Source organism: Lissotriton vulgaris, chromosome 1_1 (genome assembly GCF_964263255.1).
Source record: "Lissotriton vulgaris chromosome 1_1, aLisVul1.2, whole genome shotgun sequence".
Lineage (NCBI taxonomy): Eukaryota > Metazoa > Chordata > Amphibia > Caudata > Salamandridae > Lissotriton > Lissotriton vulgaris.
Window position 1 is genome coordinate 1,403,755,358 of NC_141685.1, and position 26,338 is coordinate 1,403,781,695.

At 44.1% G+C, this 26,338-nt stretch overlaps 1 protein-coding gene across 1 annotated transcript in view; it reads right to left on the bottom strand.

Moving 5' to 3' along the window:
- NAMPT (nicotinamide phosphoribosyltransferase) overlaps positions 1-26,338 on the bottom strand; it is a 278,571-nt gene that overhangs the window by 25,493 nt on the left and 226,740 nt on the right. Inside the window, exons 8-10 of the mRNA XM_086967106.1 lie at positions 15,622-15,741; positions 15,175-15,315; positions 14,927-15,061 (exon numbers count right to left, since the gene is read on the bottom strand). Coding sequence (XP_086823232.1) covers positions 14,927-15,061; positions 15,175-15,315; positions 15,622-15,741 — 396 coding nt within the window. The remainder of the gene's footprint in view (positions 1-14,926; positions 15,062-15,174; positions 15,316-15,621; positions 15,742-26,338) is intronic.

The window sequence follows — 26,338 nt, forward strand, 5'->3', positions numbered from 1 at the left end:
AGTCTGGTGAGGACCACGTTTAGGTTCCATACAGGCGCTGGTGAGTGTCTGGGAGGAATAACTTGTTTGAGTCCCTCCAGAAAGGCTTTGATGGCAGGCACTCTGAAAAGCGAGAGATGTTGCCTGTTCTGGAGATAAGCTGCTATTGCAGGCAAATGTATACGAATGAAAGCATAGGCCAGATTGCATTTGTATAGATGTAATAGATAACAAATGATGTTGTGAGTAGATGCATCTAGCGGGTTGATGTTGTGTTCGGCACAATAAATGACAAACCGCTTCCATTTTGCCGCATAACATGCTCTAGTGGTGGGCTTCCTTGCCTCCCTTATGATATCCATACAGTCAGGAGGCAAGTTGAGGTAGCTAAATTCTAAGACCTCAGGAGCCAGATCGCCAGGTTGAGCTGTTGCGGATCTGGATGCTGAATGTCGCCATGGCTCTGCGTCAAAAGCCTGGGTGTGAGTTGCAGCCTTTGATGCGGTACCACGGAGAGTTCTAGAAACGTGGTGTACCATGGTTGGCGTGCCCACGTTGGAGCGATCAGGATGAGAGTCATAGAGTGTTGCTTCAGCTTGCGTGCCACCAGCGGTATTAGAGGTGCTGGGGGAAAAGCGTACGCAAATATGCCTGACCAGTTCATCCATATCGCATTTCCCTGCGACTGTGGGTGTGGGAACCTGGCGGCAAAGCTTTGGCATTTGGCGTTTTCCTTTGTGGCGAACAGGTCAATCTCTGGATGACCCCACTGCTGGAAGTACGGCTGGAGTACTGATGGATGTATCTCCCACTCGTGCATTTGGTGGCTGTACCTGCTGAGCAGGTCCGCCATCTGATTGTCCTTGCCCGGGAGGTGCCCCGCCATGAGGAAGATGTTCCTCTGAATGGCCCACTTCCACATGCTCTGAGCCAGATGAGACAACTGTGGAGAGTGTGTACCTCCCTGCTTCTGTATGTAGTACATGGCCGTCATGTTGTCCGTCCGGATCAACACAACCTTGTTGCACAGATGTACCTTGAATGCTCTCATCGCCATGAAGATAGCCATCAGTTCTAGAAGGTTGATGTGCATCTTCCTCTGCTGTGCTGTCCATAGTCCCTGCACTGTGTAGTGGAGTACATGAGCTCCCAACCCTGTAGCGATGCGCCCGTTGTCAGAATAATCTGTGGCACAGGCTCCTGGAACGGTCAGCCCCTGCAAAGGTTTTGTGGATTCCACCAATGCAGAGAGTTGTATGTGCGACCGGTCACCAACACTAGGTCTTTCAACTGTCCGTGAGCCTGATTCCACTGACGTGCTAAGCACTCCTGAAGCAGACGCATGTGTAGTCTCGCGTGCAGGACTATGAAGATACAGGAGGCCATCATGCCTATCAACTGCATGAACACTCGTGCTGGAAGCGAGTGTTGTGGTTTGAATCCTATCAGCAATTGCATGCTGTTGATCCTCACTGAATTATTGTCGCGCCCAGATACTGCCGTACGTGGGCGGGCTGAAGGTGTGACTTTGGATAATTCAGTGAGAACCCCAGATCGTGAAGAAGGTGAATGGTGTGGGACATGTGGGCGGCACACTGCTGGGCTGACTTTGCCTGGATAAGCCAGTCGTCCAAATAAGGGTAGACGTGAACGTTCTGTCTCCGTAGGTGTGCAGCCACTGTCGCCAGGCACTTGGTAAACACCCGGGCGCCGTTGTCACTCCGAAAGGGAGGACCTTGAACTGATAATGCTGATCCTGAATGGTGAACCAGAGGTATTTTCTGTGTGACAGGTGTAGCGGTATATGGAAATATGCATCCTTCAGATCTAATGTTGCGAGGAAATCTCCCTGACTGAGTAACGGTAGAACCTGCTGCAATGTGAGCATGTGAAAGTGTTCTGATAGAATGTACTGGTTTAGGGGCCTGAGGTCCAGTATGGGTCCGAGGGACCCGTCCTTTTTTGGGATCAAGAAGTACAGCGAGTACACCCCTGTACCTCTTTCTTCCACAGGCACGAGCTCTATGGCTCCTTTTTGCAGCATGATGATTACCTCCTGCTGCAATAATTGCAAATGCTCTGTGGACATAGGACGGTGTTTTGGGGGGTTTGTTGGGTGGAGTGGATGTTAACTCCAGACAATAACCGTACTGGATAAGCTGCCTCACCCACCTGTCTGTGGTGATGGATTTCCAGACCGGCAGGAACTGTTGCAGTCTCCCCCCGACCGGTGTGGTATGGTCGGGGGGCAGTGACAAGACGTCACTGTTTGTTAGTGGCGGAGGATCGGGAGCCGTTGTTTCCACGACCTCTGCCCTTGGTGCTGTTTCCACGATAGCCACCCCTACTCTGTTTGGTGTAGGTGGTCTGCGTGCCTCCCTTACTGTATTGTGTCTGCTGGGACAGCTGGCCTCTGGAAGTTCCTCTATTGTTGAAGCGACGAAAGGAACCACCCCTGAACTGCTGCGACTGTAGAGCCCCCATAGACTTTGCAGTCTCAGTGTCCTTTTTTATTTTTTCCAAGGTGGTGTCCACCTCCGGGCCAAGTAAGTGATCAGGGTTAACAGGCTGATTCAGTATGGTGGTTTGTATCTCTGGCTTGAAACCGGAGATTCTCAGCCAGGCATGTCGTCGTAACATCACACTTGTATTAATTGACCTGAACGCGCGGTCTGCAGCGTCCAGCGCACACTTGATGGATGCGTTTGATATAAGTTTCCCTTCTTGTATTAGCATCTCTGCTGCCTCCTTATACTCATATGGCAAGTGTTGTAACAGGGTTTCAAGTGTATCATAATGAGCCCTGTCATATCTGGCTAAGAGTGCCTGTGTGTTGGAGATGTGCCAGATATTGGCCGCTTGAGCTGCCACCCTTTTCCCCGATGCTTCTAGCACTTTAGATTCCTTGTCAGGGGGAGGAGCATCACCCGTTGTTTGAGAGTTCGCCCTCTTCCGGGCATTGGAAACAACCAGAGAGTCCAACGGCAACTGTCCCTTGATATACGTAGGGTCCCCAGGTGCCGGTTTGTATTTCTTCTCAATTCTGGGGTTTATCACCCTTGCCCTTGTGGTCTCCTTAAAAATGTCTCCAGCATGTTTTAGGACACCCTTTAGCATTGGCAGAGTCTTGACAGTTCTCTCTGAGGTTGAGAAGGTGTCAAACAAAAAATCCTCTTCAACAGGGTCAGCATGGAGCTGAACATCATGATTTTTTGCTGCCCTTTCAATAAGTGCATTAAACGCAGCCGTGTCTTCAGTAGGCGAGGTTTTACCAGCATAGACATGACTGTCTGGGGCAGTTTATGGATCTCCTGGGTCAGCAGCATCTGTCCAGGGTTCAGTGTGATCTTCAGGATCAGTGTCTACAGGATAGCTGTACTCCTCATTGTCACCCTCCACTGCCTCCACATCTGAGTATGTGGGTGAGATAGGGGCAGTGTCTTGTCCATGTGGTGTTATAGGTTCAAAGAGACACTAGGAAAATTGCTAGCAGCTCTAAATGGGTGATGTGGAACTGTTTCTGTTGATTGTTCCACTGACCCAGTGTGGTATAATGCAGGAGATGGGCTCCCCATCCTGCGAGGGATGCATCTGTCGTGAGCACTATCTGTGGAACTGGATCTAGGAACGGCCGTCCCTTTGTCAAATTTTTGGTGTTCCACCACTGTAGAGAGAGATATGTACGGCTGTCTACTAACACCAGGTCTGTGAGCTGACCTTGAGCCTGATTCCATTGTTGTGCTAGACATTCTTGTAGTGGGCGCATTTGCAGTCTTGCGTGGGGAACTATGAAGATGCAAGATGCCATCATCCCTATTAGTTTCATGAACACTCTGGCTTGTAGAGAGTCCTGGCATTGAAAAAGGGAGACTAAGTTCTGAATACTTTGAATCCTGGCTTGACTGGGATACGCTAGAGCTACCGATGTGTTTATAGTAGCTCCTAGATATTGATGAACGTGCGAAGGCTCTAGGTGCGACTTGGTGTAGTTTATCGTAAACCCTAAGTTGTGCAGTGTTTGAATTGTTTGTTTTGTGTGTTGTGCACACTGGTTGTACGATCTTGCTTTTATGAGACAGTCTTATAGGTAGGGGAAGACATGTATTTGTTGTCTTCTGAGATGTGCTGCCACTACTGCTAAGCACTTTGTAAAAACTTGTGGTCCTGTTGTAACCCCGAATGGAAGGACTTTGAACTGATAGTGTGGTCCTTGTATGACAAACCTTAAATACTTCCTGTGCGCAGGATGTATTGGAATGTGAAAGTAGGCGTCCTTTAGGTCTAGTGTGGACAGAAAATCCCCCTGTTGTAGTAATGGGAGTACCTGTTGTAAAGTGATCATGTGAAATTGATCTGATTGTATGTAGTGGTTGAGTGGCCTGAGGTCGAGAATTGGTCTTAAAGTCCCGTCCTTCTTTGGAATTAGGAAGTACAGGGAGTAGACTCCTGTTCCTTGTTCTTCTAATGGAACTACTTGAATAGCATCTTTTTGTAGAAGTGCTAGAACTTCCTGTTGAAGCAGAGTTATGTGTTCTGCAGACATTGGGCGCTGCCTGGGTGGTATGTTTGGGGGGGTTGCTGTGAGTTCTAGGCAGTAGCCATGTTGGATAATTTGTCTTACCCACCTGTCTGTTGTGATGGAGTTCCAGACAGGTAGGAACTGTGAAAGTCTGCCCCCGACAGGAGTGGAATGCTGTAGGGGAGGCAGAGGGAAGTCACTGTTTAGGAGTGGAAGAGGAGCGGTTGCTGTTACTACCTCTACCTCTTCCCTTGTTGTTATTGCCTCTGTATCCTCCTCTAAAAAATCCTTTATTAGAGGTCTGCGTGTGCGTTTTAAAAGATGATGTTGTGTCTGCGACGGTCTGCTTGAAGCCTCCTCTATAAGAGGAGCGGCAAAAAGAACCTCTAGTTTGGGTGGATTGTAATGCCCCAATAGACTTAGCAGTGTCTGTGTCCTTCATCTTTTCTAATGTATTATCTACCTCCGGCCCGAACAACTGGTTCCGATTAAAGGGCTGGTTTAGGATGGTAGTTTGTACCTCTGGTTTAAAACCAGAGATGTGTAACCATGCGTGACGCCTGAGCATAACACTAGTGTTCACTGCTCTGGATGCTGTGTCAGCTACATCTAGTGCACATTTAATTAATTGAGGCATTTGAAATTAATTTGCCTTCTTGTATAAGTTCTGCTGCCAGATCCTTGTGTTTATCTGGTAGGTGTTCCATTAACTTTTCTAGTTGATAGTAATGAGCCCTGTTGTACCGTGAGAGTAAAGCCTGTGTGTTTGCTATGCGCCATATGTTTGTTGCCTGGGCAGCAATTCGTTTCGCTGACGCATCAATAATTTTAGACTCTTTGTCAGGCGGGGGTGTGTCCCCAGAAGTTTGAGAATTGGCCCTTTTGAGTGCATTTGACACTACCAAGGAGTCTAATGGCAGATGACCCTTAATGTATACTGGATCAGCTGGTGCTGGCCTATACTTTTCCTCTATTCTAGGATTTAACACCCTACACCTTACTGGATCTTTAAAAATCTCCGGAGCATGTTTAATGACTCCTCTAATCATTGGTAATATTTGGGTAGACCTTTGTGACTGTTCGAAAGTGTCTAACAAGAAGTCCTCCTCAATAGCATCAGAGTGCATAGGGACCCAATGGTAAAGTGCAGCTCTGTTTAATAAATTATTAAAACCAATACTGTCCTCTGTAGGGGAAGGTTTTGTTGGGTAGTACTGGGGATCAGGGATGTCTGGTGCATTATTTGGTGCAAAATTATATGGATCATCATCCTTAGGGTATTCTGTGTTAATATCCTCATCTAAAGAGTATGTATGTGGCTCTGGAACATCATCCCCCCCACCCAAATCATACTCCTCATCAGTGTGGTGTGATGATGCAGGAGAGTGAATAGGAGAAGTTATTGGTTCCACATATGGAGTAACAGGAGAGGAAGAAGGTGAAGGAGAGGAAGGGTGCATTGCAGAAGTTGCACAGTCCAGTCCTTTTTGGCAGGAACCACAGGTGTAAGTGGTGTGTCTGCTAGTCTCTTATAAGGGATTGCTTCCACATGTCCAGTTTTTGGATTAATATGGACCTTTATCTGTCTAGGATCTGATCTAAACAGTTCTTCCTCTTCTATAATCTTCTTGGGCGTCGATTTATTCGGAGCCGATAGAGGTGGTTTAGTGCTTTTTGCCTAAGGAGGAGTAGCGGAGTCTTTTGGCAATGTTTTCGGTGCCGAAGGTTGTTTAGCTGTATCTGGGGTCTTTGGTACCGATATTAGAGGTTTCGGCGTAGAGACAGGTTTTGCTGGGCCTGTGGCGCCGGAAAGTGCCTTCCCCTCTTTGTTTTTTGAAGCCGAAGGTTTCGTAGTCGAAGCTTTCGGGTTTGGTACAGGTTTTGGCTTCGGCACCGATGGTACGGGTGCCGAAGTGACCTTGTCTTTAGGCGCCGAAGGGTGTTTTATCTTCGGTGCCGAAGGATGTTTTAGTTCCAATGGAGGAGGTGTAACTGGCACATGGTGTTTCTTCGGTGCCTAGGCACCGGAAGGCGTATTCTCTTTCCTCGGAGCCAGGCCCAAAGGCGGGGTGTTAGAGGGTAAATGTCGGTCTCGACTGGGCCCCATGGGCGGAGTGCTGACCATGGCCTTCTGTTTGGGTAATGTCTGTCGTGCAGGGGCAGATTTACTCTCGGGTTGTCGAGATGGGATCGAATCATCCGAATCCTCTGCCCCCGATATTATCTGGAGATCAGGAGAGTCCTCCTCTGTGCAGAGTGGAGCCTCGTCCTCGGACATATCTTCGAATGGATATTCGTCCTATGAGAAATCTTCTTCGACGATCTCCTCTTCAAAGATGGCCTCCGGTGCTGATCTCATTTCGTGTCGACAGGCCCTCCGATCTCAAATGGTCTTCTTCGATCGGAAGGAGGCACAGGCTGTGCAGGTCAACAAGTTGCAGGTTTGCAGGTTGCAAACCTCGTAATGGTCGCTATGAGGGAATTTTGCTCGACATACCGGGCATCTCTTGAATGGATTTCTGTCCATGAGGCGTAGGCCGCACGGCGCCGATGGGCCCAACGGCCGGTGTCGACGCGGCGGAATGTAGCTGGTGATGTCGAAAGTCTATTCAATGTCGAAATAAGTTTGTTTGAAGTTTCTCGCTTCGAAAAAGCAGAAAAAGTCTTTTTCTAGCCAGAGCGGAAAACTTTCATCCAAACCCAGTGGCGGAAAAAAACAATCCGAGGAGGGAGTCGATGACCATGCGCAGTATTGTCCAAGGGAGGAGTCACCTATCTCGTGACTACAAAAGACTTCTTCCAAGAAGACAACAACCTGCAATCATCCGAGCCCAACACCAGGTGGCGATCTATTGCTAAATGTAGGATCTGCAGCTCATATGCCTCGAACATAAACTTTACCACTAAAGAGGATTTTAAATTATAATTCTTCAAACACCAAACTCTACATTCTTACTAACTCACAATTTGAATTTGGTGCTAGTTAAATGTAATACAGTTACCAAATGTTATCCTAGGAGGAAGGTAGGTCTTGCAGTAGTGAAAAATGAATTTAAGAGTTTTTGACAACCAGGATATGTAACAGTTAAAAGTGTATACCCAACTTTTTAAATACAATCCACCCGGTCACATGGGCCATTTAGAGCTTACCCCAGGAGTGACTTCTATGAATTAAAAAGGAAAAGTTAGGCCTGGCTAAAGGTCTGTTTTGACATGTCCAAACAGCAGTTTAAAATTGCGCACACAGGCTGCAATGGCAAGCCAGAGACATGTTTACAAGCCTGCTTAAGTGGGTGGCACAATTAGTGCTGCGGGTGCCCGAATAGCTTTTAAGATGGATAGATATGGTACCACTTTACTGGGGACTTACAAGTAAACTAAATGTGCCAATTGAGTGTAAGCCAATATTACCATGTTTAAAGAAAAGAGCAAAAACACTTTAGCACTGGTTAGCAGTGATAAAGTGTGCAGGGTCCTAGATGCCAACAAAAACAGGAGGGTGAAGGAAAATGTTTGGGGATGACCCTTCAGAAAGGGTGTGTTTAACAGTGGTAAAATGATTGCAGGTCGGATGAAAAATTGGGCAGCATTTTTCTTTAAATCAGTGCCCTGTCATGATTCTAGTCCGCTGACCATTAATCAAAAAGAAATTTCCCTAAGCAATGCCTCCCCAGTTAATGAGAAATTTTCCTTCCTTAGCACTAACTGCCACTCTCTTACCAAACAAAGCTGACATCATCTTCGATCTTTTTGTCACTGAACAACCAGACGCCATGTTTCTTACTGAGACGGCTGCACAAGAGTTCTGGTCCTGACATTGCGGACGCTTTACCGCTTAACTATGCCATAGTCAGGAAAGATAGGGCCTCTAAGATTGGTGGGGGTATTGCTATAATTTATTAAAGAGTCTACCTGTGTACATTTGAAAATCAGCCTTTTAGGAACTGTGAGGCAGCCTTACTTGCTTAAGCTGGCCCTAACCTCAGAGTTCAACTTTTCTGGGATACTAGTGTAACCCCCGAACACCCCCCCCCCCCCCCCCGGGCTGTCTGGTCCATGGGATTCATCTTTTCCTGGTTTAAATATCTCCTTTTCTTATAAATGCCTCACATTTTTCTATTCTGGGTGACCTTAATTTGTATTTGGAAGATCCCACATATACTACCAGTGCTACTTTTATTTCTGATTTGGCAGCAATGAACATTGAACTGTATAATTCTGGCCCTTCTCATGTGGCCGGCCACATACTGGAGACTATTGTTTCCAGTTTATACAACACTAGCAGCCTGTCCCGACGTTGTCAAGAGTATGAATTGCTGCCGGCCAGTAGTATATTGTTTTGTAGGATTTCGTTTTGATAGCATTTCTTTACTGTGACAGGCCTGTGAAACGCTCGGATTCACAGTGCACTGCTGATGCACTTAAGAGTGCGCGTTCAGTAGTGTGTGAACTAGAGTTTCCCTACTTGATTTTTCCTTGCAATATTATATAGCGCGAACTCGACAACATGGCACAAGCACAATTTACATTACAGAAGAACACATTCATTTGTGGTAGGCACGGGGAGACAAAGCGATTTGCCTAGAATCACAGGATGTTGAGCAGATGCCGAGATTAGAACGTAGCTCCCCAGCTCTAAAGTTCGCAATTCTAGAACTTGTGGCAGGAGTTGTGTCTAAAAGTGTATGTCGGTGCTGGCCATCAATGAGAGAGACCTGTGCATTTTTCAAATGGGTGGTGAAAAAATATGAGTATCTTGCTGGAGTTGTGGGCCGCCGTGCCACCAATGTACTTACCGGGGGAGGGTAAATACCCATTATTCCGCAACTTTCTTTCCGCATACTTTCATTACGAAAGTACCATGACTCCGCAATGCCATTAGAACGCATGGCATTACATTTTATATGCTTTTACCACGCATACATTTACAACGAAATTCGTTGTAAATGCATCAATGGTAAAAGCATGTTTTTTCTCAATGTTTGGATTAGATAAGTATGGGTATAGGGGTATATGTTTTGGGGTACTGAGGTATATGTTTTGGGGTGTTTGGGTATTTTAAGGGTTCAGATATAGTTTTGGGTTATGGGGTACAGGGGTAGTTTTAGGCTTTAGGGATAGGTATGGGTTTTGGGGTACAGGGTAATTTTTAGGGTTCAGGGCTGGTTTTGGGGTACGGAAGTATTTTTAGGGTTCAGGGGTAGGTTTGGGTTTTGGGGTATTTTTAGGGTTCAGGGCTAGGTTCGGGTTTTGGGGTACAGGGGTATTTTTAGGGTTCAGGGCTAGGTTCGGGTTTTGGGGTACAGGGGTATTTTTAGGGTTCAGGGCTAGGTTCGGGTTTTGGGGTACAGGGGTATTTTTAGGGTTCAGGGCTAGGTTCGGGTTTTGGGGTACAGGGGTATTTTTAGGGTTCAGGGCTAGGTTCGGGTTTTGGGGTACAGGAGTATTTTTAGGGTTCCGGGGTAGGTTTGAGTTTTGGGTACAGGGGTATTTTAAGGGTTCGGGGCTAGGTTTGGCTTTGGGGTACAGGGGTATTTTAGGGTTCAGGGCTAGCTTTGGGTTTTGGGGTACAGGGGAATTTTTAGGGTTTAGGTTTGGGTTTTGGGGTACATATATTTATAGGTTAAGATGGGTTAGTGTTTAAGGGTATTGGGGTATTTTAAGGAGTAAGGGTGAGTTATGATTATGGGGTGCAGGAGTATTTAAAGGGAGCAGGGTGGGATTAGTACAAGATATGAGACATGGCATGGAGGGTGGAACGTACCACACGCCCCCAGCACGCGCCCCAGCACAACGCAGACACGCTTACAAGGGACTACTCTGCTGGCACGGTTCTTTTACCTTTCAAATGTATATGGTGTGCATCTGCATAGCCTATGTCCTTCTGCTGCAACTGCCCTTTCCAATGCTATATTGGGTGTTGTGATTGGTGCTGTGGTTCCTGAGATAACCCGCCTCAAAGGTTTGGCCTCTTTCTTTATTATATTAGTATGGATATGGATTGACTGCTCTCCAGCCCTTCCTTTATGTTAGTCTGATCACTTTGCCACTGGCTTTCGTTTGGCGATTTTAGCAAATTCATTTTCTGACAGTCCAAACTTCAGGAAACCCACAAGAAACTGGGAAAAATGAGTTATTGTAGCTTTAAATAAGATCTTGTCCTCAAATCCTCCCATTTCCAAACAAATGTTGGGTACTCTCACGGGTGGCGTTAAAAAGTTGCTCTTAAATGCCATTGACACCTATCTCCCTCCCTCCTTAAAAAAGGTAAACAACGACCGTCAACCCACGTTTTAGTTTACTGAGAAATTAAAAATGGAGAAATCTAAATACAAGGTATTGGAAAGACGCTGGAGGAGGAGCTAGGCGTCCGATTCCAAATTTGCCTATAAGAGGGCCAAATGAGAATATCACACTCTAAGTCAGCTTGCACGGAATATGTATCAGCAACCATCTCCAGTGCTCAGAGCTGCTCCAGGACATCATTTAAAATGATCAAGGAGCTTTCTGGCTCGGAAACTCAATCTAGGCCCCCTTCTTTGAATGGTCAGCAATGCGAAGACCTGGCTAAATTTTTTCTCCATAAAGTGGAGAAAATATACCCTGAAATAGAGGGGATGAAGTCTGATAATTCGCCCCAGCCGCAGCCTTGCAATCACCCCCAGTCAGCATCTACACTGTTTCTAACAAACAATACCTACTCTTATCGAGATAGGGGTACCTCTGAATCCATGACTAAATTGGAAACATGGTCTCTACTAGACATGGGCTCCTTTAAACGTCTTTTAGACAGTATTATATCAGGCTCTCCCAGGGACCCTCTCTCCCTATCTCTGTGCTCCAACAGCTTGAGCCGCCATCACGGATGGTAATTATGGAACTCTTGAATGCCTCCTTACAGGAAGCAATAGTCCCACCAGAGTGGAAACATGCTATGGTGCTCCCCCTCCTGAAGAAGGCTAATGCAGATTCTGATCTGCCCTCTAACTACTGGCCTATTTCTTTGCTCCGGCTTTATCAAAGATTTTAGAGACATAATAATCTACAACTGTCCCAATTTGTAGGGTCACAAAAGTTCATACATCCATCTCAATCCGGCTTTAGAGCCAGCTTTTCAACAGAAACACACTCCTTGGCGTTACGGAAAGATTGCATCGTCACCGAGACTCTGGAGACATCGTGGCCATCCTACTACTTGACTTAAGCGCGGCTTTTGACACACTGTCTCACACCATGTTAGTGAAAGCTTTAGGATCATTGGGTGTTAGTGGGTCGGCTCTCAATTGGCTTATTTCTTTTCTCGCTAAATCAGACCTTTAAGGTCTTCTCTCCATCAGCCAGTTTCCCATTCTTCACCTCAGGGCTCCATTCTTAGCCCTTTATTATTTAACCTATACGTCAGACCTTTGGCTGATGTTGCAGAGTAAGCCGGCTGTCCTTGTTCTCCTACTCGGACGACACCCAAATGATCTTTTCTCTTTCAGTGGAGAGGGCATCTGAGACTCCCCCCTCCAGTTGTGCTTGGGTAAAATTGCTTTGTGGATGCAGGCAAATTGTCTCAAGCTCAATGGAGAGAAGACCGAGGTCTTGGTTCTGGGGGAAGACTAAAGATCTTTGGGGCCCCCAACATTGGCCAACTGAAATGCATGCCCTTGCTCAGCCCTCCCATCAAGTTCGTAACTTAGGCTTCATCATCGATGACTCACTACTACGCAACATCAAGCTGTAAAGGTGGCTGCTACATGCTTTACGATCCTGAAATGGCTTTAAAATATTATTTGGATGCTGCCAGATCATACCCAGAGAACCGTAGTCCAGTCTCTTGTCACCTCTAGACTGGACTACGGCAACATTCTCTATCTGGGGACTAAGAAGGAGGTGATACGCAAGTTGCAGGTGGTCCAGAACTCCGCCGCCAGATTGATATGCCAGGTTCCTAGAGCTGCCTCTGTCTCTGGCTACCTGCCTGATCTTCATTGGCTTAGAGTGGAGAACCGAATGAAGTCCAAAGCCCGGAGCTATATGTTCAAAATCAAAACTGGAATGGCCTCCCCAGTACCTGCAAGCCTTGGTTTATCCTTATGTGCCTTCTCGTCTCCTCCGCTCATCCACTAAAGTGAAATTTTCTGTGCCCAGAATAAGACTGTCACGGAAGGGCAGTCGATCTCGGTCCCTCCTTGTGGAACTCTCTTCCCATATCGTTTTGCAATGAAACTGTGTATGCCCAATTTCGTAAAGCCTCAAAAAGGTGGCTTTTTAACCAATAATCTTCAACTTTTTTTGTTCCCCTTTTGGTTGGTGCGGGGAAACCTTTTGGGTAGCTGTTGCGCCTTACAAATTAAATTAACATACCACATAACATGAGTTCTGGGCGGCGCAATCTGTTGGGGTTCTCCATTCTGAGTCAATCGCTCTGGCATCATCATTGGTGGATTGCTTTGCAACAGTGGGGAGAGAACCGGAACCCAGTAGGTACAAAGCCCTTAGCGAATCCAGAAGGCTGAGCTGGTATTAAGGGAAAACCCACCAGTGGAAGCCCGGATAGGAGGGGTCTCCTATCCTATCTTTGCAGATGACCACAGTTTATTGCGATGTCACCGACGGTGCTGGAAATTCCAGTTGATGTGAAACAAGCTTTGGCATTGACTCCAAAGGATAGCAACTTCGGGAGAGCAACAGCAGGCACAATGGTGATGAGATCGCGATTGGTTGGACAAGGCTAAGTCCCACTTGCACTTCTAATGCTTCTTCTAGGATTTATATTGCAAAGACTATCTGCTGCTGCAGGGACATCGGAAGCTTGACAGGGAGCTACTTGTAGACATCAACATATCTTGGTGTGGGATCTTGTGGTGCTTCCCCATGGCCTTGGAGTGCATGAGAGCACAATCACTGCAGGCCTTAAGAGTTGAAGTCTGACCCTAGGTACCACAGGAAAACCACATGTGGGTCAGTCGCCGTCGAGCTCTGGGATCTGCTTAACACCTCCGCCCCCAGACGTGGCCTTCCTGACCGGGACCTGGTGGAACGACTCCTCAGTGCCAGACATCGCCATAGCCATCCCGGACGGCTATAAGATCACCCGCAGGGATCACGCCAACGAAATCGGAGGAGGAATAGACATCGTCCACAAGCCCACCCTCAAGGTCGCCACCCACGCAGACAACACCCTCAACAACGCCGAACACCTGCACTTCCGGATCCACACCGACCCAAACACCACCCTCAGAGGAACACTCATCTACAGACCCCCCTGGACCCAGGGCTCAGTTCAGCGACTCCATCGCCGACCTCGCCAGCACCCACACACTCGCCTCCAAGGACTACATCCTCCGCAGGGACCTGAACTTCCACCTCGAGAACAACAACAATGCCAACTCCGCCAGCCTGATCGACAACCTGGCCGACCACACTGGGAACAGCACCAACACCCACCGACCATGCACGCAACCTATGATTCATCCTCTACTCCTCCCTATCCATGGCTAAGCAGGTCTATGCCATCTCCTCCTCATGCTACAACACCCTCCGCATGCTCCGCAGGATCTACAAGTGGATCCCGACCGAAACAAAAAGAGCAGTGACACAGGCTCTCGTCAGCAGCAGACTGGATTACGGCAACGCACTCGACGCAGGAATCCCAGCCAAACACATACGACGACTACAACGCATCTAAAACACCTCCGCCTGACTGATCGTCAACGCCCCCCGCCGCAGCCACATCACCCCCACCTGAGACCTAAACTGGCTCCCCTTTGACAAGATGATCACCTTCAAGCTCCTCACCCACGCACACAAAGCACTCCACAACGCTGGACCAGCCTACCTTAACAGCAGACTCAGCTTCTCCACCCCCACCCGTCAGCCTCGCCCTCGCCGCCGTCCCCCGCATCCAACGAACGACCTCCGGCGGCAGATCCTTCTCCTACCTTGCCGCCAAGACCTGGAACACCCTCCCTACCCACATACGGCAGACCCAAGACCTAATCGCCTTAAGAAGACTCCTCCGGACCTGGCTCTTGGAGGAGTAGAAGCACCCTCCCCCTCTCCCTCCCCTCAGCGCCTTGAGACCCTCACAGGCAAGTAGCGCGCTCTACAAGTACTCTGATTGATTGATTAAAACATTTGTGCTGGAGACCAATAAAGAGCTCTTGTTTGATCAGGTACAGCTCTGTAGGGGGCATCCCAATGTTTAAAATGTTTGAGGCAAGTTTCAAGCATGTATCATCAAATTGTTGGGGTCTGGACTAGACACTACCAACCGGAAGAACACTAGACCAGCATAAACCTCTTTTTAAAGAAACTAACGAAACACTACCATCTGTTTCTAAATCCATCTAAAATACAAAAAATATAGCTTTTGAGCTCTATGCCCAATTATAGTTTAAAAGTACTATTATAACAAGAAACGGTGCAACAAATACATACTGGGCCGTATCCTTCAAGATCTCCTTTCCCTTCTTCAAGAGTAACATATTCGCCAGAAGAGGTCATATGCAAAGACAGGCGACCTTTTTTGGATCGTTTGTTTGGATCAGCAACAGGGTCTTTGTAGACATTTACCTACAATAAGACATACATATTCCATTAACAGTAAGGACCAAATATTTCTACAAGGCAAACAGTGAGTAAAACCAGCATTACGAAACTACAAAATATTCCTTTTTAGGACATACCCCAAGGCCATTGGTCACAACATGACTGCATTTGAACGAACAGTTCAAAAGATCTCTTGTTAATTTCTGCAGTAGGGCTCCACCAGAACCAAAGGCAATATTTTCAATGCTCCAACGGTGTTGCTTCATTCCTTCCACAATCTAGAAAAAGTGAAATATGTAACTTAAACTGTGAGATAATCAAACTTTCAAGTTGAGCAGAGGTTGGCCTATTGAGGATTCTTAGGGCAAAAATAGGAAGAGTGCCTAGTGCAACACATGAGTGAGTACAATGGATCAGTCTTAGAAACTAACTCAGTGAGGTACTCTAAATCAATGCATATTAAGTGACTAAATGGTAAAACTAAATCGGAGACAAACAGGTGTTATATGGTTGGAAGAAAGAGGGATACAAGAGCAGGACTAAGTGCCTGCGGCTAAACAGTAAACTAAAACGACACTGCTTACTTGTTGGAGAGTGTTGATATCCACACCATCTCCTTGGATTACTCGAATATAAGGTGGTAACACTTTGTAGCCTTTTGCATTTTCTGTTGTAGGAAACTTTTTGTCGAGTATCTGTAAAACCTATTAAAAAAAGGAATATATTACGAATAAATTGAAAAAGAAGTACTTTACTTGGTTAAATAGACTTTTTGGAATGCACAAAAAGAAAATCGGATTGCTGGGAGCAAAGGAGTGAAAACTAGTGACCCGGTAAGAGCAATTGGGATAAGTGTTAATGCATAACTTGTTAGTAAGTCCTTTAGTGCTTCAAATAATACACTTATTTTTCCTAATGGCAAAAATATTAAATGTCATCATGTTTCTAAGACTTTTTGAAATATTTATAGAATTGTTTTTTACCATAGTTAATTGATAGTGTTGCCACCATATCAATGCAAACTGATAACCATTTAGTTTTAAATAAATACCAAAATACATGACTTATGGACAGTCCTAAATAAGAACTGTGGTGAGCATAGCATAAAAGAGACACCTGCCACAATAATCCTAAGGACAAATGGTAAAAGGCAGCCTCAAGAAGAATACCCAAATGTTATGTTTTGTTTCAGTTATTTGGTGTAAACCTTTTATTTGATAGTCAATCAGATATTTGATCATTCCACCATTACACAGTGGTGAATATCATTCTAAAAATGGGAGGTTATAAAAAAAAAAAAAAAAAAAAAAAAAGAAAAGACACCCCTGCATGTCAGAATGTATTCAATGGGGCTTAACAAAAGGAAGTTCCTCTTAGCCCCAATTATACTTTTACTATAGAAGCATTTTCCATTTATTATGACCCTTCCTACAGAGCTACACATCCAGTGTCATTTGGGCACGCAAGTCGTAATTCTTTAGTAAGATCTTGCGTACTGCAAACTATTCTAAAAAACGTGCTTTTTAAGATACAAAACAGTCGACCTAATGGGTTGAACATTCTTCACTGTCCTAATTCTGAATGGGTTCCAATAAGAATCAGTGCAATACATTCAGCAAACTGGTCACTTTAGTGCTCTCAGACCCCTTTTGTCTCTTATTATGCTCCCAATTTGCAGTATTCTCTGCCCGACTAGTCGAACTATTACATCTATTTACATACTTATCCTTGTAAATGGATATCCTTGAAACCTAGTCAATCTATTTTAAGCCATTGATTTTGTAATCCGGTTCATTCAATGTTATAACAATATCTGCAAATGAACTTCTGTAGTCCAGTGCATTCACAAGTCCTCTCTTGCTTCATATATAGTCTTTAGGCTGCCTTGACAGCACAGCTGCCACCAGACCTTGTGTGATTACCAGAAAGTGTTTTAAGAAGTACTACAGAGCGAGAAACTTTGGCTAAGTCCACATGTTGGATTCCTCACAGAAAGTATTTGGTTTGATTGAGCAAAATGTGTGCCCTTTCCCCAAAATAGAGTGCACACTGCTCTTTAATTGGCTTACAAGGCACATTATTTTACCCAACATGACTGCTGCGTTTACATGTAATGATGTTGTAGTGCAGTTCCTATTTTCCCAATAGGCTCTGCGCATTGGAATAACATGAACAGCAGAGTAGACGTAGGACTGAGGTCATCTAGGTGTCTACTGACTATGTTAAACTTAATTTAGGTTTGTGCCAGCTAGCTCAGAGGTCACTGGAAACTTTCTTGAATGAAGAGGAATGGATAACCTTCCCTGGCTCAGACAAGAAGGGATTCAGTTTCCGAAAACCGCATAAACATGACAACTTTGCTCCCTCAGAATAAGAGTATATCTCTAGAGTCGTGTGAAAACAATAGACAGATATTTCACTCAAAGTAAATAATCAACAGGTAGGGAGGAGGATTAGGAGTCCATTCGTTTCCCCAGTCTCAGTCAAACAATCATCAAGGAGGAGAATGGACACTTGTCACTACTTAACCATAGGTTAAGATGAAACACCCTCATAAGCGCAGTGTCTGAAGTGCAGTGTATATCTTTTATCCGCCCCACACTTGCGTTACGGCATTGTCATTGGGTGTTCCAAAACGTGCTATATGCCAGCCTCATCCAGAGGCAACCCCTGGTTTCGGTAGTCCTATATGGGCTGCCACTTCGGCCCAACACTGATGTGGTGCCAGGTATGATCATAAACCCTCTCCTTCCTCTCCCTTAAAGCTGGCTCCCATGTTTCCCAGGCAAGAGTCTTTATAAAATTAAACCTACAAGCACTCATCCATATCTGTCCTTTACTCATACCTGCATTTTTAGTTGCACATCACATTTATATCCCTCATACACTGACTAACATACAAATTAAAATTCTGACATTTGTGCTATTATGTTATTACTTTTCACACAGGCAGATTGGTTACTTTATCTGGGGCAGAGGTAATTGGAACGGCTGAATGGGAACAAAAAGTTCATTTTTTGCAATGCAAAAGACCTACACAGACCGGTATGTTCCAATGCAACCAAATTTACTAACACCCTAGAGGACTGCGCTCACTTTGGTTTGTTAATCCAAAACAGAAATGTCAATATGTGTTTTGCCATGTCTTAATTGTGCTCAGATCTAACCTGGTCATGTATACCGGTACAATAAAATACTACTACTTGTATTTTTTTCCTTTTAACGTTATTTGTTGTTGTCCCATTCCCAACCTGCCACAACACAAACTTCTGCTCCAAGCAGTGCTATGGGCTACAACACCTAACAGGCACCACATTTGGTTTGATCTCTGGCTCTTATGTCAGAGGAATGAATATCTATCTTGATTACTGACAGGGTAGCTGTACGTCTTCTCATGCATCCCAGTTGGCACAATGCTCAATATGTCGGACTATTTTTTTTTAACCTATTTTATTGACAAACAAATTAGCTCTGAAAATTTGCAATACCAGAGTTGCATTGTAAAACAAGTTAAGCCTTTTTCTACCTGGCAGAATACCTCTCAAAATCAATAGTGAAACCATGTCTCTAGCATGGTCATCTTTGATTTACAATTACTTACTTCCCTATGAATGTCGCTCTTCTGTCAGGTTCGGTCATACAACATCCCCCCTGGTGTCAACCTTAAGAACAACTAAGACACCAAGCGACATCCTGGCACCAGCAATGTAGGCCCTCTACCTCCTGTCCGACTGGTAAATGTGTGAACTTATGATCATAACTACTGCATCTCATCATTAATCCTTTCACTAACTTTTTCTTAAAGTGTGTTAAATGTTTAAAGTTAGATTTCATAGTGGTGTATAAGCTCGTCTGCATTGGCGGTCATGAGGGCTTATATAGATTAGCAATATCAATTAAAAGTACATTACATGTCTCTAGCGGCTGGATGCGGACATACTTTAGAAAAGCTGTCTACAAGAACAAAGGTGCAGCAGCTGAACACACTGGGGATATCGAGCTCTGTGGCTGCAGCTGGTGAGTTAACATTTGTGAGATAATAATCTCCTCCATGGAACAACCCCTTTCACAGAATGAGTTGACAGACTCACATGGTACGAACTCTATTTGCAGACTAATGTTTATTAACGTACAATGTCGGTAATTCGTCACAAAACTGGATTTCATATACTATCTGTTGGAATCTTCTTCCAGGTACTGGGTACATGGATATGGAATATATTGCTGAACCATCTACAAGCACAAGGCAGTGGAAAATCCAAGGAGAGAATTTGATCCTCCCCCAAGCTACAATATTCAAGGTCAGCACTCATCAAGAAGACAAGGAGGAGGAAGAGGACCTGGATGAAGAGGAGGGCATTGTTTCCCTCACATATAAAGTCTTGAAGAAGACCACAACACAGCCAGGCAGCAGTGTTCCTTCTAAGGATTGCCAATCCCCAGCCACTAGACAAACCGCCACAGATGCTGCATGCCTATGCAGCAGTCCCCTCCACACAACCCACACATCAAAGGGCTCTCTGAACAGTTTCCTGCACACTCCTCCAATTAAGGCGCATCTCCGTTCTTTACTCAATGACGTGCGGCACAGCACACCATTGTTGTGGAACAGGTATCCCATTCATGAATCTTTCCCATTCCACCTCCCACACGCCACCCCTCTCCATGCTGCTCAACATGCTGGCCATGGTTGGAGTGGGGTCTGTTGGCATGGACTGTCAACCACTGAAATTATTTTTTTATTTTTTTTAAATCAGCAATAGAGCAGTGTGCAGCAGGATATTCATGCTATGGGGGCTACTCTCCGAGAGATCACGGACTCTCTTAAATGACTCCTTCCAAGTACCTAATTTGTGCCAGTGGTTTCTGGTGCTCAGCACTGGTTTGTCAGCACCGGCTCTAGTTACAGTTCAGGTGTCATATTGGTACTGCTACTGACAGGGCTGGTAGGGTATGGGTGGTGCAGGCTGTGGCCTTCAGAGAAGGGCCCTGGCACTTATTATACAAACTAAGCACTGCTCTCTCGGATGATTGACAGGCAGCCCTGTGCCTTGAATGATTAGTTAAATGTTACCAAGATATGGCAAGGATAAACCAAGAACATTTAGGAACTTTTAGGGATGACAGTGTAAGATACCACGTCTTGGCCCTGACTAGCATAGTGGGAATAGGCAAAAAATGCCAATGTTGATGTTCACAGGCAATTCATGCATGACATTCTAGAGACACCTGTATCACCACCCACCGCACAAGCACACATACTCACTACTAACATTGCAAGGCGGAGTAGTAGGGGACCACCCACCATAATACCTGTGTTCTCTTCGTATCGCGAACATATTCACTGTCGCCATTTTTTCTTAATGAAAATATGTGGACATTTTACGTCACAAATCGGTGTCAACTTTTCCACTGTGCTGAATGTTTCATGTTGCATTTGCCTCATACAATAGTGTTACAAATGTTTTCTTTGCGGTTTACAAAATGCTTTATACTTTGAAATATAACTTTGTGATATAGAAAGCATTTTATAACTAACAGACATTTCCTTTGGCTGACATTAAATGCATCACACAGTAAAATTTGTAAATGCAATGGGGTTGCTGGCCATGCCGGAGTGAAAGTGCTCCAGCGCTTGGAGTAGCGCACACAACTCTGATGTGCCTCCATCATGAAGGACTACAAAGACCCGCCCCTTGTGGGCAACATCTCGACATGGCAACACTCCTGCCAGCTCAAAAGAGAATGGGGAGGACACAGCACAAGAAGACGGGGCTCAACTGAGAACCAATAAGCACGATAATACCTTTGGAAGACGATTAGCCCCTTGTGGCATCTTAAGATGCTTTCATCCGAGGCCTCCCTTCCTGTTGCCAGGCGCTTATAATCTGCCGATGTCTTTGTAGAGACTCTGGCTGGAACTGTGAGTAGGCAGTTGAAGCTGATTCTGTGTGCTGTCAAGTGCTCTTAACTGGATGGGATCCATTTGAGGAATAAACATCTTTATTCATTTACCAAGGATAACTTCAGAGTCATTCTTAACATTTGGCAACAGAGGATGGCCTCAATGGAAGTATCTCAACACTGCTTTTTCAATTGAAAACTTCTCCAAATGAATTATTTCATCGCTGGCAGTTTCAGGTACTGTTGATCAAGACTATCACCTTTAATACAATTTTGGCGATTATTAAGAATTTCAGTCACAAGTATTTTGGGACACTGTACCTGCTTTAAAGGATACTGACTGTTTCTGGCACCCGTTTCTCTTTTAATCTACAAGTTTGTTGCCTTTCTCAAAAAATCTCTGGAGGAAAATAATGACTCTTGCCTGCCACTATTGAAATCACTTCTTCATTGCTTTGGATTCGCTAACTTATCTGTGGATGCCCATAGTTTTATTTTGACTTTACAACCTGCACTGGTGTTCCTGTCTCAGCTTAAGATTTTACTTTTGGACTCGGCTGTTTTACTCCAAACAAAAAAAAAAAAAAAAGGCAGGAAACCCTTCTTCGATCCTATTTCAAGAGCTTACCTTTATCTAAAGTTCGTTCGTTTACTGCGAGCGCCGCCGCGAGAGCCAGTTCTCTGCTGGTCATTTTCTCGAACCTTGCATCACTCGTCAGCTCTTCTTTGCGTCCCACAGTTCTGGTGCATTCTGGGATGCCGTTGATGTCATCACGCATTGCGCGTCAACGTGGCGCCCATTTTGGAGTTGCTTGGCAACCCGTATACAACTAATAACTTCGGAACAGCGTTACTGGGAAACTCTTCGAACTACATCACAGCGGCTACCTCAAGCGCAACTGGGCACATGTTTTTCAAAACGCAACCAGGCAGATAAATTGTTCAACCTTCAAGTCTGTGGAACTTTGTCGCATTTTTAAAGTGGGTCATCACAGTGACACACTTTTTAGACTGCTGCAACTCATCACAGCTACAACAGGACACTATATTAAAGGTGTCAACAACAACGACAGCACACTTCTTCAGAGATATTTTAGAGTGTTTAGCATCCAGTCTAAGTTTAACATTTTCTGATCTACTTTTACTTCACTCTAGGCAGTATTTTGTGTGCTGGTTTTATTAGTGTAATTTTTATTTTGTTTTATAATTATTTTACTTCATTATACAATTACATTCATTTTTACTTTGCTTCATTTATAATACCAACATGCAAAATGTAACTGCACCGCCTTTCTTTTTGTCATCTCCAGGAGACCCCCTATTAAATGGCGAAAATGGCATAAGGTTTGTGAAAGATACGCCCGTGTGTGAGGATCTTCATTAAGCGCAGAAAGGAAAACTGCCCTGCTTTTACACTGTTTGGGAGCGGAGGGTTAAGAAGTTTTTGACCATATCCCTGATCTTGATGATACTAACCTCAATGAGTTTGAAATTTGCTTAGCCAAATTAGACAAACATTACTTACCCAAGGTAAGTACGATACTAGAGAGGTATAATTTTGGACGCAGGGTACAGTTAGAAGATGTGTCGAAAATTACGCCACATCCCTTAGAAAATTTGCATCTTCTTGCAAATTTGGGGCAACCTTAGATGAAAGGATACGTGACCAGTTTATGCTAGGTTGCAGCACTGAACATGTCAGGGAAGAACTCCGGCAAAAGGATGAGCTAAATTTAGAGGATGTGATTGTAATAGCAAAGAGAATTGAGCACTCTTAAATGTGTTGATGGTATAAAACAAATGGTGACAGTAAAAATAAAAGCTCTGTTCAGTTTTCAAAACTATCCCCCCAACGAGCTCTAATCATAAAGAGGCCATAAAAAATACTGAAAGAACTTCCTAAGAAATTTGGTTTCACAAAAGTGAAATGTTTTCCTTGTGGCAGAATGGGTCATTTTGCAAATGACAGAGCGTGTCCTGGTTGGAAAACCATGTGTAGTATATGCAAAAAGAAAGGTCATTTCGCAGCTATGTGCAAAGGTACGAATTACAAAGGCAGAGTTAATGAAGTGTTTTATGAGGTTGAAAACTCATACAAATATAAAGAAGGTGTTGATTGTGGACAAATCCAAGTACAAGTGGTTCAAGATGCAGAAGGAAAGAATTGTCCTTTGGATCAAATTTTGATAGAGGGAAAACCCACCAGAGTTCTTTTTGACTCAGGTGCCAAAATAACTCATTTCCAAAGAATTTTACATCAAGGAAATACAAGGCAAAGTTAAAGTTTTTAAGCCAGACATAAGACCTGTTGCATATGGGGGAGAACCCATTAAACTATTTGTGTATTTCTGGGGTTTAATAGACTATAAACAAAGGTTAACTAGTGCGAAAATGTACATTTCACAAAAGGGTGACTGCATATTGAGCTGGTTCCACCAAAGAGATCTAGGTGTCAAGTTGGATCCTAATTCATCACCTTCTATCATTTAAAAAAAAAGATTTAATGTCAACTGTGAATTCTGTTGTGAGTGACGATTGCAATTTAAAATTCTCTAATCTATTAAGGTGTAAATTTTCAAAAGTTTTTTCAGAGAAATTAGGATGTCTCAAGGGTTATGTGCATCACATTTGTTTGCTTGACAATGTTAAACCTGTTTGTAGCAAAGTCTGCAATATACCCATTGCGGTTAGAGAACAAGTAAAGAGTGAGTTAAAACGTATTATTGAAGGTATTATTGAAGATGTAGAGGCTACCCAATGGGTCGCTCTGGTAGTCGCAGCCAAAAAAGGGGATGGTTCTCTTCGTCTATGTGTGGACCTTCGAGAACTGAATAAAAATGTTGTAGTAGATAGCTACCCCCTTCCAAAGATCAATGATATGTTGATGTTATTGAAGGGAGCGAAAGTTTTTAGTACCATAGATTTGCGCTCGGCATATCACCAGATCGAGTTAGGCGAAGGCTCAAAAGACCTAACAGCATTTGTCACCCCTTTTGGCACTTTTTGGTACTTTTTTCGCTTTGCAAGACTACCTTTTGGTCTCGTCTCAGCTGCCTCAGTCTTCCAAAGAGGCTGAGAAAACATTTTGAAAGAACTTGTAGGTGTAAGAGTCTACCAAGATGATATCTTGATATTTGGGAAAGATGACAGCAAGCATGATGAGACTTTTTATGGTGTTAGATAGACTGAATGAATTTAATCTAACTGTAAAAATTGAAAAGTGCAAATTTAGGAAAAGCTCAATTGAATATTTGAGCCATACCATTTCAGATGGTGGTGTTTTACCTAAAGACAGTTTAATTACCACAATACAGAAGATGGCCCCACCCACTAACAAAGAGAAGTTTATGAGCTTCTGTGAAGGCGCGTGACACCACGGACCAGATTAATGATCCCCTGATGAAGAGCGTAATGCTTGAAATGCATTGGGAATAAATATGATTATGTAAAAACTACGAATGAAATATGAAGTATACAGATAGAAAAACTCGCTACAGAATTATGTTTGGAAATGAGAATAAAATTTACAAACAAGCATTTAAAAGCATGGAGTAAGTATTGAATGAAAGTGAAAGGAGTGCAAGGAAGGAGTGGGTCCTGTGTACGCAGAGCACACATGTCAAGTTTGTTTATGCATACCCTAATTGCTCAGTAGGGTACCGACCTTTGCACCAACGACAAATACGAAAACAGTGTAAAATAGACAAACCAGCTGAAACACGAGTGCAATACCACATCCCTGATATTAAGTTAAACAGGAGTTTTGTACCATTAAGGACAAGTTAAAAACTGCTCCCAAATTATGTAGCTTTGACCCAGAAATGAAGTCCATTTTGATCACAGATGAGTCTAAACTGGCTTGGCGCTGTGCTTGTTCAAAGATGCAATTCTCAAGAATGTGTTATTCTCTTTTTGTCAGGGAGTTTGCGAGGTCCTGAATTAAGGTACTCAGTAGTAGAAAGGGAAGCCCTTGCAGTGTATTGGTCAATAAAAAAATTGAAGAATTTTCTTTGGGGCAGTGAGTTTGAGGTCAGCAGTGACCACAAGCCTTTGTGAGAGATTTTTACTAAGAAAGGTATTGATGCCGTGTCAAGTCTTACATCTAAATGGGTTGTGGGTTTGCAAGAATATCATTTTGGCGTGAAATACTTGCCTGGTGTAGAAAACAAAGTGGCTGATGCTTTGTCTAGACTAATTGTTAAGGATGAAGTTAATTATAATTAGGACATGGAACAGGATGATGAAGTGGTTTGTGCCATTGATGAGAACATAATTGATAAAGGAAAATGGGAAAAGGCTTTATCAGAACATGAGGTTTTGACAAGAGTTCTACAGAACATTAATATGGGTTGGTAGGGCAAACCCAAAGATGATGGAGAGATATTGGCATGTTAGGGAACAATTATCTGAGAGTGATGGCTTGCTTTTCAGGGGTTTGAGTTTAGTTCCACCTCTTTCTCCTAAAGAACTTCTCTCCGTTGCACATATGACACATCAAGGCATATCTAAGACAAAAGAAACACTCAGAATGTCATATTGGTGGCCGGGAATGGATTTACAGGTGGAGCGCAAGATAAGAGATTGTGCTGAATGTGCTTTGAGTGATAGAGTTGTTAAGCCTAAGGTTCAACCAACGATTATTAGAGATAGACTTGATGCACCTTGGAAAGAGGTTGGACTTGATATTCTTAGCCCAATACAATCTTCTGGCTCTTAGTGGTATGTTTTTGTATTGGTTGACTCTTACTCAAGGTGGCCTGAAATAGACATCTCTAGAGGAATTGAAAGCAAACATGTAATTTCATTCTTAGAAAAACTATTTGCTAGGGAAGGCATACCCGTGAGTGTGCTTACGGACAATGGCGTCCAATTTGTATCCAGAGAGACGGAGTCCTTTTTGTCTAGCCGTAGTGTTAAGCATAAAAAATCTTCACTTTACCACCCAGAAACCAATGGAATGGTTGAGAGATTTAACCATGTGTTAAAAGAGTGTATAGATATGGCTAGGTCAACAGGGCTTGACTGGCGTACTCAAATTTGGAAAAAGGTTGAGTCTTATAGGTTGTCACCACATTCAGTCACGAAAAGAACTACCTTTGAACTATTTAGGGCTAGGTGTCCTAACACTTTTGTTGTACCCCCATGGGTCAATGACATGCAGCCAGAAAATTTTTCACAGAATGAAAAAAGCAATTGGAATGAGATTCGGTCTAAGAAAATTGAAGCTAGGAAAAAGTTTCATGATTTAAGAAAAAGTGTGAGATTAACTCCTGTTAAGGTTAGGTACTGGATTCTTATAAGAAATCCTTCTAAAGTCCTCATCTAAATTTTTGAAACCAACCCAAGTTAAGATCTTCAAAAATGCTGTCAAAACTGCTGACCACAGAATTTGGCATT